This window comes from Hibiscus syriacus, unplaced genomic scaffold (assembly GCF_006381635.1).
Source record: "Hibiscus syriacus cultivar Baekdansim isolate YM2019G1 unplaced genomic scaffold, ASM638163v2 tig00002880_pilon, whole genome shotgun sequence".
Taxonomy (NCBI): Eukaryota; Viridiplantae; Streptophyta; class Magnoliopsida; order Malvales; family Malvaceae; genus Hibiscus; species Hibiscus syriacus.
In genome coordinates this window covers 26,150-41,194 of record NW_024061952.1, presented here as the reverse complement: position 1 = coordinate 41,194, position 15,045 = coordinate 26,150, and the positions used below count along the sequence as shown (strand labels likewise).

Here is a 15,045-nt window from a genome sequence, read left to right as displayed (position 1 = left end):
GTTAGTTTGTCAATGAGTTCTTGTTATTATATGTATTTTTATATTAGTATTAATTTTATTTACTTTTTACCATCACCAATTATACATGTTTATATGTATAATTCGTTTCTTTAGATTTTTAACCACTCCTTCATATGATTAACTTTGATAGTTGTAAAAGAAATACAATGACTTGACAACACAGCTTGAAAAGAAACCACTTAAATTTTTCAAAACTTTACGGGAGCCAGTGACCCTGTGCAGGGGTGAAAACTAGCCGAGTCGAGCTCGAGTATTACTGAACTCGACTCGAAAACTCGCGAGCTTAAAATTTTTAAGATCGACTCGAACTCGAAATCCTGAACCGTGAGCAGCTCGAAAAGGCTCGAAATGAAAAAAATTCTTAAACTCGAACCTGAACCTTAAATACAAGAAAACCTTATCGTATTTTAAAAAAATCAACAAAAATGTTAATATTATTCATAATTTAAAAAAAATAAAATCTTAATATATTATATTTTCGAGCTGCTCACGAGCTTTTTGAATCGAGTATCAAGTAGTTTGTTTCGACTCGTTAAGAATTCGAGTCGAGTCCATTCGATCCGAGTATTTATCGAGCCTTGATTGAGTCAATCTCGAGTAACTTGCGATCTGTCTCGTCTCATTTACAGCCCTAACTCTGTGGCTCAATGTACAATTTATGGATTAATTTATTCTTATTTAAAATTTCAAAATTTTACAAAAACTCACCTATTAAATTAGATGTACGGCATGGATCAATCCGAATTAATTATAAAATTCCGAAACCGTGAGGAAAGAAAAAGTTATTTGTTCCGAACATGCGATTCCGGTGGCATCAAAATGTGTGAACATCAAGTGTGCCACGTCCATCCTCATCTTCTTCATTATTTATCTTATCTTGGAAAGTAGAACCCCAAAAATGGGAATAACACAATCCTCTAGAAAATGCGAGAAAAATCGCATTATTCACCGGTGAAGAGCCAAGTACAATATTTGTTGCAATGCTTTCCCTGGCTTTACTGGAGGATGCTTCTGTAATTTAGCTCTTTAAGATAATTCCAGTTAGTTTTAAGACAACCTTAACATCATGAACTAACCAACAAATCATAATACAGTTTGAAGTTAGCACTAACTGAATCCAACCAAGTTTCAGCTTTAGACAACTCTTTGCCTTCGCTGATTCTAACCGATGAAATCTGGAGTCCAACTTGCTACAGTCCCAAAGAAACCAAAAAAGGAAAAAATAAGAATATGGAAATCTGTTTCAATGGCATGTGGTGTTTTATCCGATAGAACTGAAAGATATTCTTGATGACCTATCGGATCCGAAGTTGAAGGTAATACCCGATGCATCGATGTGGTTTGGGGCGCTGCTTGTCGAAGGGAAAGAGAAAACAAGGGCAGGGGAAGATCTGTTCAAGCCAAAAGTATATGTAGGTCCTGTAAGCTCCTCTTTGGGTTGATGCTGACTGCTACCCAATATCGACGGTATGATGGTTGGTGTTGGCGGCTCAGAAGACACGGCAGAAGATGCAGAAACCTGGAAAGTGAAACCGGTGCTATTATCCGAAGTAAACATCCACCTTTGCTCAGGCTTGGTGACAGAAACAGAAGCCAAAACAGGTTTATTTCCTGAAGAATTTGATGAAGGCTTTTGTAGACCCTCGGATGCAACAGCCTCAGACACTGGAACATCGGTTAACTTTGGAAGATCCTGTCCAATAAATTGACGAGTATGCCATTCTTTGATGTAACAAAAGTTTAAGCAACTAATAGACCAAAGGAAATTGACAAATGAGACCGTGTGTGTGACACTGATTAATACTCCTGTATCATATAATGATTACCCAGATTCATGACCCCATCAAAATTTCAGGATTTTAAAGGGAAAAAAACATTTCAGGGTTGGTTTAAGAGAGGGAGATAAAATGATGGTATATATTATCACCTTATATACCTAATAGAAAAAGTTATGTATCTTTTACTTTCAAACAAAATGGAAGAAATTGGATGCCAATATACGTAGAAGGCAGTTATTAGTAAAAAAATATATATTATTTCCTATATAGTATCCTTCAATAAATATTATGGGGAAATGGTTAAATTTCCTCTCAGCAAAATATAGTTTATGCTTACTAGGGAAGTACTTAGCAGAATGATTAGCATCATGGCATGAGAATAATACATTAGTGGGGAATGCATAAGACCTAATAACTAGTAAGATCATTCACGGTCACAGTTATAATAATAGGATGAATGAAATACCTTGTGTGCAGTCTTCATTTGTGAATCCCGAGTTTTTCCACCATCTATTGATGACCCTGCATTACTGCCTAACATTGTAACAGTCCTATTAGCTTTTAAATCTGAAGTAGAAGTTGTTTTCTTCACATTACTCTCTGGAGAAGCCACAGAAATTGACTTTTCATTCCAGAGACTTCTACTGTTGATTTTATCCTTGCTTTTAGAATAATCAAGTCCTAAATTTGGCACATTGTTGTGCCCCGTTAAAACAGCATCATTAGCATCCAAAGACTGAGATATTTTCCATGAAGTAGCTATCTTTAACTCCTCCGACTTCTCCTTCGGAGTCACTAGAGTTCGGTCAAGGTGGTCCAATATTGTCCTAGCCGTCTGACTAGAATGTGGATGAACAGGTGGCATACCCATTTCAGAGCTTCTATTTTTATCTACCGGCTGGAAAATTGAAGACCTACTAGTGCCTCCTTGTTCCATATTCCTCTTGATAGTAGGAGATAGACCTTTGGGAATATTAGAATTTACTACTGGAAAAGAACCATTCAATGATGAATGAGAATAAATAGATCCTCTGGATGGAGTGTCTGCAGTGCCCTTATGCCGAATTCTGCGAATGGGTCCCACAGATCCCTGGCCATTATCCATTATATTGCTCCTCAACTTCAATCAAGTGTTCAAACAACAAACAAACGACTCAAGTCAAATAGATGTACATATACGAATTCAAATCATCACATGCAAGTTGCAATTAGCATTAGCTGCTACACCATGATAAATATTACTTTATTCAGCTTTCAGATCTGTCCAGCTTTGAATTAAACACAAACACAGAGATAAGGCTATGTCCAAATCAAGAGCACATTTTTCCCCTAAGGCTTTGCTTGGCAGGAAAGATATAATGGTATGAAGATAGGAAATTTTAATCTAATAATTAGGTTTCATACACACTTTTTTTTTATAGGAATAGGAGGTCTCATTAAAAACCTCCCTCATAATTGCCTCTTGAGAAGAGGCAACTAGCGGAAGGAGGAAAAGTGTACCTCAATAGATTAATAAACCATAATTACATAAGATTACAGCTTACAAAATAAACACCCAAAATTAAAAAACCGACAAGCACCCCACTAAAGCTGAAGACATTCAACCTATTCCCTCCTTAGCTAACTTGTCAGCCTCCCAATTACAAGTCCTAGGAATCAATTTAATCATAATATCCCTAGCACAAAGTAATGCCCCAATATCCCCAAACAAAGAACTGAAAAACAAAGGGGCAGTAACATGCCTCAAAATCCAGTCCACATCTATTTTACAATCACTCTCTACAATAAGCCTACCCTTCAACACCCATTCAGAGTAAAGAAATAAGTCTATGCCTTCTTTAATGGCTTTCAACTCAGCAAACTTAGGTGGTCCTGGTCTCACAGCAGTAGAAAAAGTGATTAAGGTAGAAGCATTTGAATCTCTCAATAGTCCTCCAATTCCACCCTTCATACCATCACCTCTAACTGCCCCATCCACATTGAATTTAAAAAATTCAGGTGGAGGTAGAGTCCAACAAAGATCCCTTTTCTTATTTGATGTTTTAACAGAAATACTGTCTGCAAGCACTGGATCCCCTACTAATAAGTCAGCCTGAATATTGTCATTAGGAAATTTAGCTAAATACCATTTGGCCAGCCTAAAACTGCAAATGAAGAACAGTGGAGAACAGTCACAAATCCCGTTTTCAAACACCACTGAATTCCTAGCCTTCCATAAAGACCACAAAACAACTCCAGGGATAGATATCCAGATTGAAGAAGAAACCTTTATAAAAGACCAAGAGCAAAGTAGGGACAAGGGATCTCTGGACAAAACTGAAGATAAATCCCATAACCTTAAGAATCTATTCCACAGTTCCCTTGCAACAGGACATAAAATAAAAAGATGTTCAATTGTTTCTTCATCCTTAAGACATAAAGGACATAAAACATCATCCAATGGAACCCCTCTTTTCTTCAACTCCACTCTTAACAACTAATTTATGATGTGATAGCTGCCAAAGAAATGTTTCAACTCTAGGAGGAGCCAATCCAAACCAAACCCACTTATTCCACTGAAAATTCCCTCTATAACTGCCAGAAAGTGTCATTCTACAAGACTTTACCGAGAACAAACCAACACCTTTGCCTTACCATGCCAGAAAGTCATCAACTGAATCAACCAAAACAATATTATCCAGCAGTGACATTAAAGAAATCCACTGATCCAATTCCCAATCGCATAAATTCCTCCTTAATTGAATATTCCAAGCCCAACAATTGTTTTCGTAACAACCAAAATCAGCAACTTTCCCCCATTTATTAATCGATAAAGCAAAAACCCTAGGGAATTGATTTTTTAAAGATGAATTATTAACCCAAACATCATTCCAGAATGCAATTGACCTACCATTCCCCACTTGAATCCTCGAATTAGACCTCAAACAATCCCCTATATAATCCTTTTTCTCATAGTTATTCAAAATTCCTGTCCAAATCCATGAATCATGAGGAGTGACAACCTTATTTATTGATAAAGATAAATTGTTGATATTGTGTTTGCAACAAATCATCTTTTTCCAATGAGAGTTCTTTTCATTTGCAAACTTCCAAACCCATTTCCCAAGTAACACTCTATTGGTCAAGTTCAAATCCAAGACTCCTAAGCCCCCTTCCTCATAAGGTTGACAAACCGTTTTCCAATTAACCCAATGAATCTGTTTCTTTACTTGATCTTCCCCCCAAAGGAAATTAGCTATCAAAGAATTCAACTTTTGGTTTACCTTAAACAGAATCTTGAAGATAGAGAGGAAAAAAATCGGTAAGGATGACAATACCGCCTTCACCAACACCAATCTTCCAGCCATCGATAATGAAGCAGCTTTCCAACCAGCTAATCTGATATTAAATTTCTGGATTACTGGTTCCCACAAAAGCTCTGAATTTCTGTTTGCCCCAATCGGTAAGCCTAGGTATGTCATAGGAAAAGAACCCACACCACAGCCTACATCTACTGCCCATTCATTCAAAGTATCAGTTTCCAAATTAACACCAAACAACTTACTCTTAGACAGATTAAGATGGAGCCTTGACATCAAACTAAAAACCCTCAACACTCTCCTAATATTCAGAATCTGAGTCGGAGAATCTCTGCAGAAAATGATTAAATCATCTGCGAACTGCAAATGAGTCAAGTGGAAATTATTAGCAACTCCACCAATACTGAACCCTTCAAACAATCCACATTCAGCAGCCTTTAGCAACATTAAATTCAGTAATTCCCCGACTATATTAAACAGCAGTGGAGACAAACTACAACCATGTCTCAACCCTTTGCCCATCTAAAATTCCTTTGTTAGTGATCCATTCACTAGAACCAAGATAGAGGCAGATGATATACAAAATTCAATCCATGAAATCCACTTATCACCAAAGCCCATAACTTTCAATAATCTCAATAAAATTAGCCATTCTACCGAATCATATGCTCTTCGAAAATCAACCTTGAAAACAACACCTTTCCTCCCCTTTTTCCTCCAAAAGTCAATGGCTTCATTGGCTACGAAAGCACAGTCAAGCAGCTGCCTTCCTGGAATAAAGGCAAACTGTGAAGGGCTAACTATGTCTTTAATTACTGAAACAAGCTTCTGGACAAACTTTAGAAATTATTTTGTACAGGCTGCCAACTAAGCTTTTTTTTTTATAGGAATTGAGGCCTCATTAAAATCCCCCTTCATGATTTAAGGAACTCATATTGAATTCCCTAATCAGAGGAAGGAGGAAAAGAGTGCCAACTAAGCTAATCGGTCTGTAATCTTCAATCCCCTCATAAACACTTTCAAACATGTAGCTCAACTGTTGGATTAAACACTTCTCCGTCATTGCCCATTTATATCCTTCCTAGAAAGCATACAAAAGTGGAAAGAAAATAAATTCTAAGTGCGCTAGGTAGGAAAGAGAAGTGAAAGGAAAGAAAATAGGAAATATGACTATCTTCCATCCTCACGAATAAAATCAAATAATTCCAAATTGGTAAAATAAGATGCGAGGAAATGAGGAAGAGGAGAATGAAGTGCAGATATTTACAATATTATCCATCAGTTCAAATGTATCCTTTTTTTTCTCAATTTACAAAAGGTATATCAGAAAAATAATGCTATCTTTTAACGTGTAGGTATACAAATTTAGCACTATACTATAAGGATATCCAGTAGTACCCTCAAATCAAAACCACTAATAATGAAAAATTACCTGCCCATATGCAGAAGTTTGTGATCGCTGCAAGGGAGAAACTGAACCATTAAGGAAACTATCACTCTCATCTCGTACATGAGCCAGCTGATTAAATGCAAAGAACAAGAAAAAGAAAACCTCTAACAATCATCAAATGTAAACTGTGATGGAACACAAAATAAAATTTAAAATTCCACACCTTGGATTTAGATTTTGAATAGATTGTTCTGGAGTAAGGGGTTCTTGGAATATTATGAAGCCCGAATCTGCTTCTTTGACTTTGAGGAGTTAAGTAACCACGTTGATCCAGCACCGTAGAACCTGGCCAACCTGCTGATGGCTTTGGGGAAGCGGATGGAACAAATGGTTCTGACGCAAAATCATCAGCCAGCATTGTTCGTCTTTCTTCTTTTGATATAATACTTTTTGAACCTAGGTTAACTTCTGATGTTCGGTTTGCCATGTATGCTTTTGCAATTTCAATTGGTGAAGGTCCAGTTTCATTTAGGAGCTGCAATATTTCATAGAATTTCAGATAGAAAAAGAAAAAATATCAGTGATACAAGCACATTAAATTTCATTGCACTTAACAGTACAGGTACATTGATATAAGATGGGCATGAAAAATATCACATTTGTGAAAGCACTCACATGCGTATCAGAGGGAGAAATAAGAAGAGATTTTTTTAAAATATATATAAGCTTCTATACATGGGAGGAAAATTAACACCATCTGATGCAGGCAACTCCAACAAGGCTCATTGTAACATCCTTCCTCTTCCCAACCAACGGCTAGAGTAACCATTTAATTTCATCCAACAGCTAGAGTAAACATTTAATTTCCTTTCAAGAGCTTAACCCAATGTAGCCAAGGGGCAAGGCACACCCTAGGCACTATAACTTATAATTTTGAGGCGCAAAGTGCAAAATACCACACACTAGAGTGAAGTCAGGTACAACATGTACAGCTTGTTTTGTAAGCACTTATGTATATATATGAAAACTCCTTCAAGATCATGGTGCATGAGATAGAGCCTTCATTCAAGCCAAACTCTTGGGCTCCTGAAGAAGACGAATCTCATTAGATCTCGTCTTTCTATTCGTGGTTTGATTTAGTTTATATGGTTGCAGGTGTTGCTTTTCTTTTGTAGTATGTTATGTTGCGTCGTTTTAATCCTATTGTTGGAGGTGTAATTAGAAATTAGGTGATTAGACTGTGACTTAGGATGAGGTTATATGAGGTTAAGGTGTTTGTTGTAATGGTGTATATCACCATAGGAGGCTATTACGTGTAATCTTTTGTATTGGGTATTATTATCAATAAACTTTGAGGTACTCTTTTCTTCCTTCCAATGTTCGTTAACATACTTCTTAGTATGTGAACGAATATGAAGGGAGTTTTTAATGAGACCTCCAACTTCTATCAAAAAATATATATATATATATATGAAAAAAGATAGGTCTTTTCTTTTCAAAACCAACCACTCTCCCATGCACTCAAGCCTAAAATTACAAGTTCTCGCCTATCCTACATATAAATCAACTTAATTTGATGTAACTCGTTTTTCCTACATCATTTTCAGTCAAGATTAATTATGTTAAAGTGAAAAATAATATAATAGTTATGAGTTCAAATAATTTTTTTTTTAAATATGTGTTTATACAAACTATGTTACTCAGACTTAGGGTGTGTATCCAAGTGTGTCATGTGGGCATGTTAAATTTTCCCTAAACATTTTTCCACATATTTAAAAGGTAGGACCACCATACTATATCCATCTGATATTTGTTGCAGATGAACGCTTCCAGAAAATAAAGATTTGGGACAACATAGTCTAATTAAGTCTAACTACAAGAGGAATACTTTTTTCATATTCTTGCACAAGTATCACAACATCTCCATAAACTAACACATGACACAGCATTCAACCTCAGTATTTCATGTGCATACCATCGATCCAATACAAGTTCCGAATAGTGATTTTCACTCACAGTTGGCTTAGGAAGTGGGGTTGCCAAGTCTCTGACAGCTTTATTTAGATCATCCTGTTTTTCTTCGGTTTGCCTTCTCAGGTTTGTAGCAACTATAGGTCCCTCAGGTCCTCCAGTAGACAGGATTAAATCCTTACTTTCCTGATTAACTTTAGGAACTTCAGCAGCCTTTGAATTTATAATCTCAATCAGACGATTTATTTCATCCCTGGATATAGATATAAATGTTAAAACACATTAGATGGTCAACTCTTTCCACTAACTAAATGATCACCCAGAAAGATAGAGACAAACATGGATGTGTGAATATGCACAAAAGGAGATGAATGAATCATTAATATCAAAACCAAGGTTGTTCGTAATGGTTGGGAGTTGGGATATGGCTATAATTGATGTTCTGACAATTTTATACCAGTAATTCTTGGCAGAAATAAGGGAGTTTACAATTTATGAACACATAGCATGTATAAGTGGCAACAACAAAAACAAGTCACCTCGAAAAAAATTTCCCCTTCACTAGTTTCTCAATTTCTGAAATCCCATCATCATTAGTGTCACCTTGGTGGCCTTTTCTATTATCAGCGGAGTCAAAACCAGCCTTTGGTACATCAGTTGCCCCACTAGTACCAGCTGTTTTGGATTCAACAAACTAGAAATGGCATGCAAAAATACTTACTCAAGCCAGGCCATCAAGAAAAGCTCAAAATTAACAAATTTTCACTTAAATAGAGAAAGTAAATTGTGATTTACCAAAATTTTGCATACTATGAAACACTTACAGTTGCACAATTTTGGTCTTCTTCATTATCATATTCTTCTATATCTCCACTGAACTGAACTGTTTCCAACAGAAATATCAAACTTCAACAACAAATGACAGCAAATCAACATTTAATAACTTAACGGATAGATAGAAAATCATTAAAAAAAATCCCCCGATTCCATTCACCAAAATAATAAGTACCTCTAAAACCCTAAGGAACCCAAATTAATCCCTACGAAGAGAGAAGTTTCAACAGAGATGTGGTCTCTCGAAATATATATAACTAACCATGAGCTTGAGGTTCTGGCGGCGGGAGAGAATCGGTGCTGAAGGATTTGAAGAGAGAGGGTAAGATCCTAGTGGCCCCGCCGGCTATGAGACGGCAAGCGGGATCAACAAGTTTGGAGAGTAAGCGGCCGCGTAGGGATTGGTTCTGCTGAGGACGGGCGTAGGGCGTTGCCGGTGGTCGACGCGGCGGTTGCCTCCTTTGTTTCCCACCGGCGCCGCGCTCGGTTGCTGTCTGTTCTTGCATTGAGTAGGACGGCGTCGTTCCGGTGGTTTTTTCCATTCGAGTTGTTGTCTTCTCTCTCTCTCTCTCTCTCCCACGTGCAATCACACACCAACTCACTGAGTCACTGTTTATACTTACTACGAAGCGCAAAGCGCGCTTCGCTTCTTTTATTTTCTTTTGGTTCCTCTTGAAAAAAAAAACTTTTTGTTCCCATTTTAGCTACACATCTGCTCCTTCGATTTTTTCCCTTAAATTGTGAGGCACTGTCTACAACCAATTGGGACACGCCACGTAACAAAAATAATGAAAATTTGGCTTTTTAGCTACATTGAATGAATCCAGAATTATTTAAATTTAGAATTTAACTAAAACTCTACAAAATTTTAATTAATTAATTTGGTTTATTTTTTAATTCGATTGAAAGATTAATTAAAGCTTGTGAGGTTAATCTATTATTAATTGTTATATCAATGACTAAATTAAAGTACATAAAGATATATTTCTCACATCCAAATTTATTATAATATTCTTTGAATTCAAATATATACATATTATTTATAATACGATTTCGGCTAAAAATTTAATGAATTAAACTGATTTTATATTGAATCAATTCAAATAAAATTAATTTCGATTATTATAATCTATATGTATATACAAATTAATATCAATAATAATAATAATAATGTATAAGCATATAAATTAAAAATCAAAATATATACAAATTTCAGAATATGTATGCTTCTCGGACCTTAAATTAGAATAGAACAATGAAATTCGGCAACCTTGTTGGTTTTCGAAGTTAAGGATATGGAGAACATGTATATGAAGCAAACGTTGTCGGCACTACACATTTTGAAAGAGATCCCAAGTGGCAGTAAAACCAAAACAGCATATTAAGAAGTTAATGATAGATCAACAGCAAGAAAATTGAATGAAGCCTACTCCACTATTACCAACATATCTACATCTTTAGATAAGGATATGGCAAGAAAAAACACAATTAAAATTAAGCCCCTATAAAGCTTGAATGGCAGTAAAACAAAAAAAGCATATTAAGTTAAGCTCCAAATCATATCTTATGACATGCAACTCTCTAGCAATAGCGCCAAAAAATGTCCTCAAAAAGGATGTTTATCCCTACAAATTGATTGACATCAAGTCCCCAGTGAATTCTTAGAAAGGCTACAACACTCATTAAGAACCAGTCCAAAACCACATGCCCTCCAGCAACTGCACAAATTTCATTCATGGTTCTGGCCCATCTCTGATATTGCGGACTGTAAATAACTCCATTAAGATGGCACTACCAAAAAGAACAAAATTTCAATCCATCAGAAATTTTGGTTAGCACGCAAATATAAGGAAACCAAATTGACAAGCATTTATTAGTGCCGACATATCGATTAAAAAATTTAAGACTGGTGGTACAAAAGTGAACAGCAAAACAAACACCTATCACAAAGTGATTAAACCCTTTCTAATATAACGATGCCAATTATTGACGAGAATATAGATATTATAGTAGTTATACCAAAAGTAGACGAAAGGAGTAAAAAGAATCATACTGTAAGTGGATGTATCAATCTGCTCAGGAAGCTCCTTTATATCCACCTCGAACCTCTCCTGGACCTGCAATGAAACCAGCAAAATCAATTAGAGGTTGACATCACGGGGCAAAATAATTCTAGAAAGTTTTCAATCCAAACCTGATTGAGCACATCAGAATCTGAAGCAGATGAAACAAATGTAATCGCAAGACCCTTAGTACCAAACCTACCAGCCCTACCAACCTGCCAATTAACCAAGAAGCAACCGTAGTCAGTTTATGTGCAGAAAGGAGAAGCAAGACGAGAAAAGGTTATTCACTTTAAACATTAAACAGAACCTACCCTGTGCAGGTATGTATCAGCAGAATCAGGCATGTCATAGTTGATGACAATGTTAACACGTTCAATGTCAATTCCCCTTCCAACCAAATCTGTGGCCACTAGAATTCTTTTATGTCCCTCCTTGAAACTCTTGTACCGAGTCAACCTACAATTCATCGTTTATTATTAATACCATGGACAAGATCAGATACTTCTATTACAAATATCAGCTATAGGAATTTAGAGAAGCTAAAACCACATAATATTAAGCACTGAACCTTATCCTACTGGAACAGAAAAAGAAACCCGAGCTTCTAAAAATGATGGAAAGTAAACCTTTTTTCGTAGGTAGATATAATACCAAAAAAGCCAAAACCTTAAAATAAGAGAACAAAATATGAGATTGTGGGGAAAATATTAACAAGTAAAGAAAAACATTATTTTCCCTTCACATATGTTCTCTTTCAAGAGGGAAAAATAGAATAAGAAAATACAATAACCATAACGCTTAATCCAAGTCAACTAAATTATGTCATAATAATATTCCATTGTTCCAAGTGCCAAAAACCACCACAACATTGAATGTAACAGAATACACAAAATAATCAACTGAACCATCATACTTGCTGCACTAAGAAAACATGGTAAAGCATGCCTCGAAAGCCTTTGTAAGAAGATATTTTCAAAATATAAAGACCTTTAAATCATTTACATTTAAAAATATAGAGTATCCTAAGCTTTTCTAAATTTTAAAATAAAAAGACTGATGTAAGAAATGTATGATGCAATATAAGTACAAACCTTTCTTCCTGGGACATGCCGGAGTGGATGCATATAGAAGGAAAATTGCACTCTACAAGTAACTTGTTCAACTCAGCAGCTCGGTTCACACTTTTGACAAAGATAACAACTTGGTTGAAGTCCAATGCATCAAGTAGGTCATTCAACTTGCGGTTTTTCTCCAGCTCACTCAGTTTGATGTAGTGCTGTCATTGGAACCAATTTGGTGATAGAGTCTTAAATATATTTAAAATTAAAATGTTAATGAGGATGAACGAGCTTCACAAAACATACCTGCACAAGACCATGAAGGGTCAACTTGGCCTCGTCGTCCACATAAATTTCCATTGGCTGAAAGGAACAAATGTCATATTAAATCATATTAGGGAGCTTCCTCAAGCAAATGAAATCCAGTACGAATGAATTATGGATGCACATTGCTTGAATTGGATCCTGGTCCATCTGACTTCCCTCCGTGCAGATTCATTTCTTAGTCAAAGCAAGAAGTGATGTACTCCCTCAGAAACAAAGATCCTATTACAAGACCACACACCCCAAACAAAAACAAAATGCCCAACAGTTCTTATTACCCCAAGCCTACCTAGACCCCTAGCCTTAATTGAAAACATAAGAATTTTAGCCAAAGTAAAAACCAAATCACTACATCAAAACCTAAACACTGAAAACCTATCACTTCACCACTAACTTTCCCCATCAAACTGCATAACCTATAAATGACTAGTTGAAGTCACCCCATCCAAGCGACACCAGTAGCAAGCATATAGTGATGGACCCACCAGATTAGCATTTTACACAACTTCTTGAAAGCTGGGAATGAATTAAAAAGATACTTTCTAAATTCTAGTACTGGCCATGGAATATTACATCTTGCATAAATTTTTTGCAAACCGGGCGAATTTCTTTGCTGAGTGTGGCAGAAAACATCATGACTTGCTTATCATGAGGGGTCATCTTGAATATCTCCTGCACATCTCTCCTCATGTCTGCAGGAGATAAATAGAATAAATACCACAGGGAATAGTATACGTAAAAGAATAATTTAAAAACTTAACACATTTATCTATCTTTGGGTGAAGAAAACCAAACCAAGTGATTCAAGCATCTTGTCACATTCGTCAAGAATGAAATGCCTCACATTCTTCAAAGAAAGGTCCTTGTCTCTTGTCAGAGCTAATATCCTTCCAGGTGTCCCGACAACAATGTGGGGGCATTCATTTTTCAGCAGATCTTTGTGTACTTTAATGTTGACCCCACCGTAGAAGACGGCAACCTTAATATCAGGTAGGTAAGTGCTGAACCTCTCATACTCATGACAAATCTACAAGGGGATAAATGACATATATCATATTTCAAGAATGAAAAGGGAAATTTTATAACCAGAAAGCTTCCAAGAAAATATGCAGAACATGTACAAACCTGATAAGCTAACTCCCTTGTATGGCATAAAACAAGGGCAATAACTTGTCCTGGACTTGGTTCAATCTGCTGTAATGATGACAGAACAAAAACTGCAGTCTTCCCCATCCCTGATTTAGCTTGACAAATGACATCCATACCCAATATAGCTTGGGGAATGCATTCGTGTTGCACTAATGAAGAACCAAAGAAAAGTGCATCGAAGGAATCCAGGGTAAGTAAAATATAGCCTCCGTGATCCTGTTAATTTAACTTTATGATAGTTGTATATTACCTGCAAAAGAAGTCCATCAAAAAATGTTTTAGATCAAACAAGAAACCACGTTAAACACATGCAAAAGAGACTATACATCTAAATTGAACATTTTGAACAGAATTCCCTAGCATAAGAAAAATAACAAAACAGCCAAAGAGCACGCCATCAATGAAATTTTGGAACTATAAGTATGTCTAAACAAATATATAAAAGGGAACAAAGGTAAAGAGTCGGAAATTTGCCTTCCGAAGGGTGCTCAAATCCAGAGTCAACAATGGCCCGAAGAAGCTCTGGTTTCAAAAGGAAGTCCCTGAATCCTGAACTGTGAATCCCAACATAGCCCCTACAAAAGAGAGGAGAATATATTTATTACTATCATATACAAAAGAAAAATAAAAATCATTTGACACAAAAAGTACAAATTTGACGCAATTTATACCTATTCTAACCAAAGCTTATACGTTATCAGAGTAAAATAAAGAAATTCAAACTCACTTCTTTCCGGCCTCGCCGTTGACTTTAGCAGCAACGGAGTCAGGGGCTTTCTCTTCTTCTTCCTCGTAGTCGAGAAGCTCTTCCTCGTAAGCATCGTTGTCTCTGGTTTCTCCCATTTTTTCCCTACGAAATCACAATACAATAACAAATAATTAGGGTTTTAGCGAAGTAGGAGATCGAAGAGCTAATTAAAAACAAGTTTTTCATACAAACACAAACATCAAAGAGAGATCGTAGATTTGGGAGATTTACCTGAGAAATTAACTAGAAGAGGAAGAAATTCGGGGATTTAGGGTTTTCTCTTAGATAGGGTTTTTTTTTCTGGGGTTCAACGAGTGATCGTAATTGACAGCGGAAATTTTAGTTTATTCCCCGATATGCCTCTGCTTCTTCTCATTATTTACCATTTTAACCGCTGTTATCCCCAG

General features: G+C 36.2%; 2 protein-coding genes across 4 annotated transcripts; both read right to left on the bottom strand.

Moving 5' to 3' along the window:
* Positions 1 to 271: 271 nt before the first annotated feature.
* Positions 272 to 14,967, bottom strand: LOC120161465 (DEAD-box ATP-dependent RNA helicase 15). 3 transcript variants are annotated; one of them, XM_039171711.1, is made up of 14 exons: positions 14,870 to 14,967; positions 14,618 to 14,740; positions 14,365 to 14,465; positions 13,867 to 14,039; positions 13,537 to 13,768; positions 13,315 to 13,433; positions 12,724 to 12,780; positions 12,451 to 12,635; positions 11,671 to 11,815; positions 11,488 to 11,571; positions 11,347 to 11,410; positions 11,070 to 11,084; positions 5,503 to 5,508; positions 272 to 282 (listed from the first exon to the last, which is right to left on the bottom strand). In XM_039171711.1, exons 2-12 carry the CDS (start codon positions 14,731 to 14,733, stop codon positions 11,074 to 11,076), a joined length of 1,287 nt encoding a protein of 428 aa, XP_039027642.1. In that variant the 5' UTR covers positions 14,734 to 14,740; positions 14,870 to 14,967; the 3' UTR covers positions 272 to 282; positions 5,503 to 5,508; positions 11,070 to 11,073. The 3 variants fall into 3 exon arrangements, with proteins under 3 accessions (XP_039027642.1, XP_039027644.1, XP_039027638.1); XM_039171713.1 differs by lacking the exons at positions 272 to 282; positions 5,503 to 5,508 and adding an exon at positions 10,709 to 10,719; XM_039171707.1 differs by lacking the exons at positions 272 to 282; positions 5,503 to 5,508 and having other exon boundaries at positions 10,816 to 11,084.
* LOC120161456 (nuclear pore complex protein NUP1-like) lies at positions 1,232 to 9,930 on the bottom strand. The gene is made up of 8 exons (XM_039171700.1): positions 9,556 to 9,930; positions 9,284 to 9,342; positions 8,999 to 9,153; positions 8,505 to 8,712; positions 6,712 to 7,023; positions 6,531 to 6,617; positions 2,266 to 2,919; positions 1,232 to 1,714 (listed from the first exon to the last, which is right to left on the bottom strand). The coding sequence occupies exons 1-8, from the start codon at positions 9,833 to 9,835 to the stop codon at positions 1,283 to 1,285; spliced, it is 2,187 nt and encodes a 728-aa protein (XP_039027631.1). The 5' UTR covers positions 9,836 to 9,930; the 3' UTR covers positions 1,232 to 1,282.
* Positions 14,968 to 15,045: the final 78 nt, after the last annotated feature.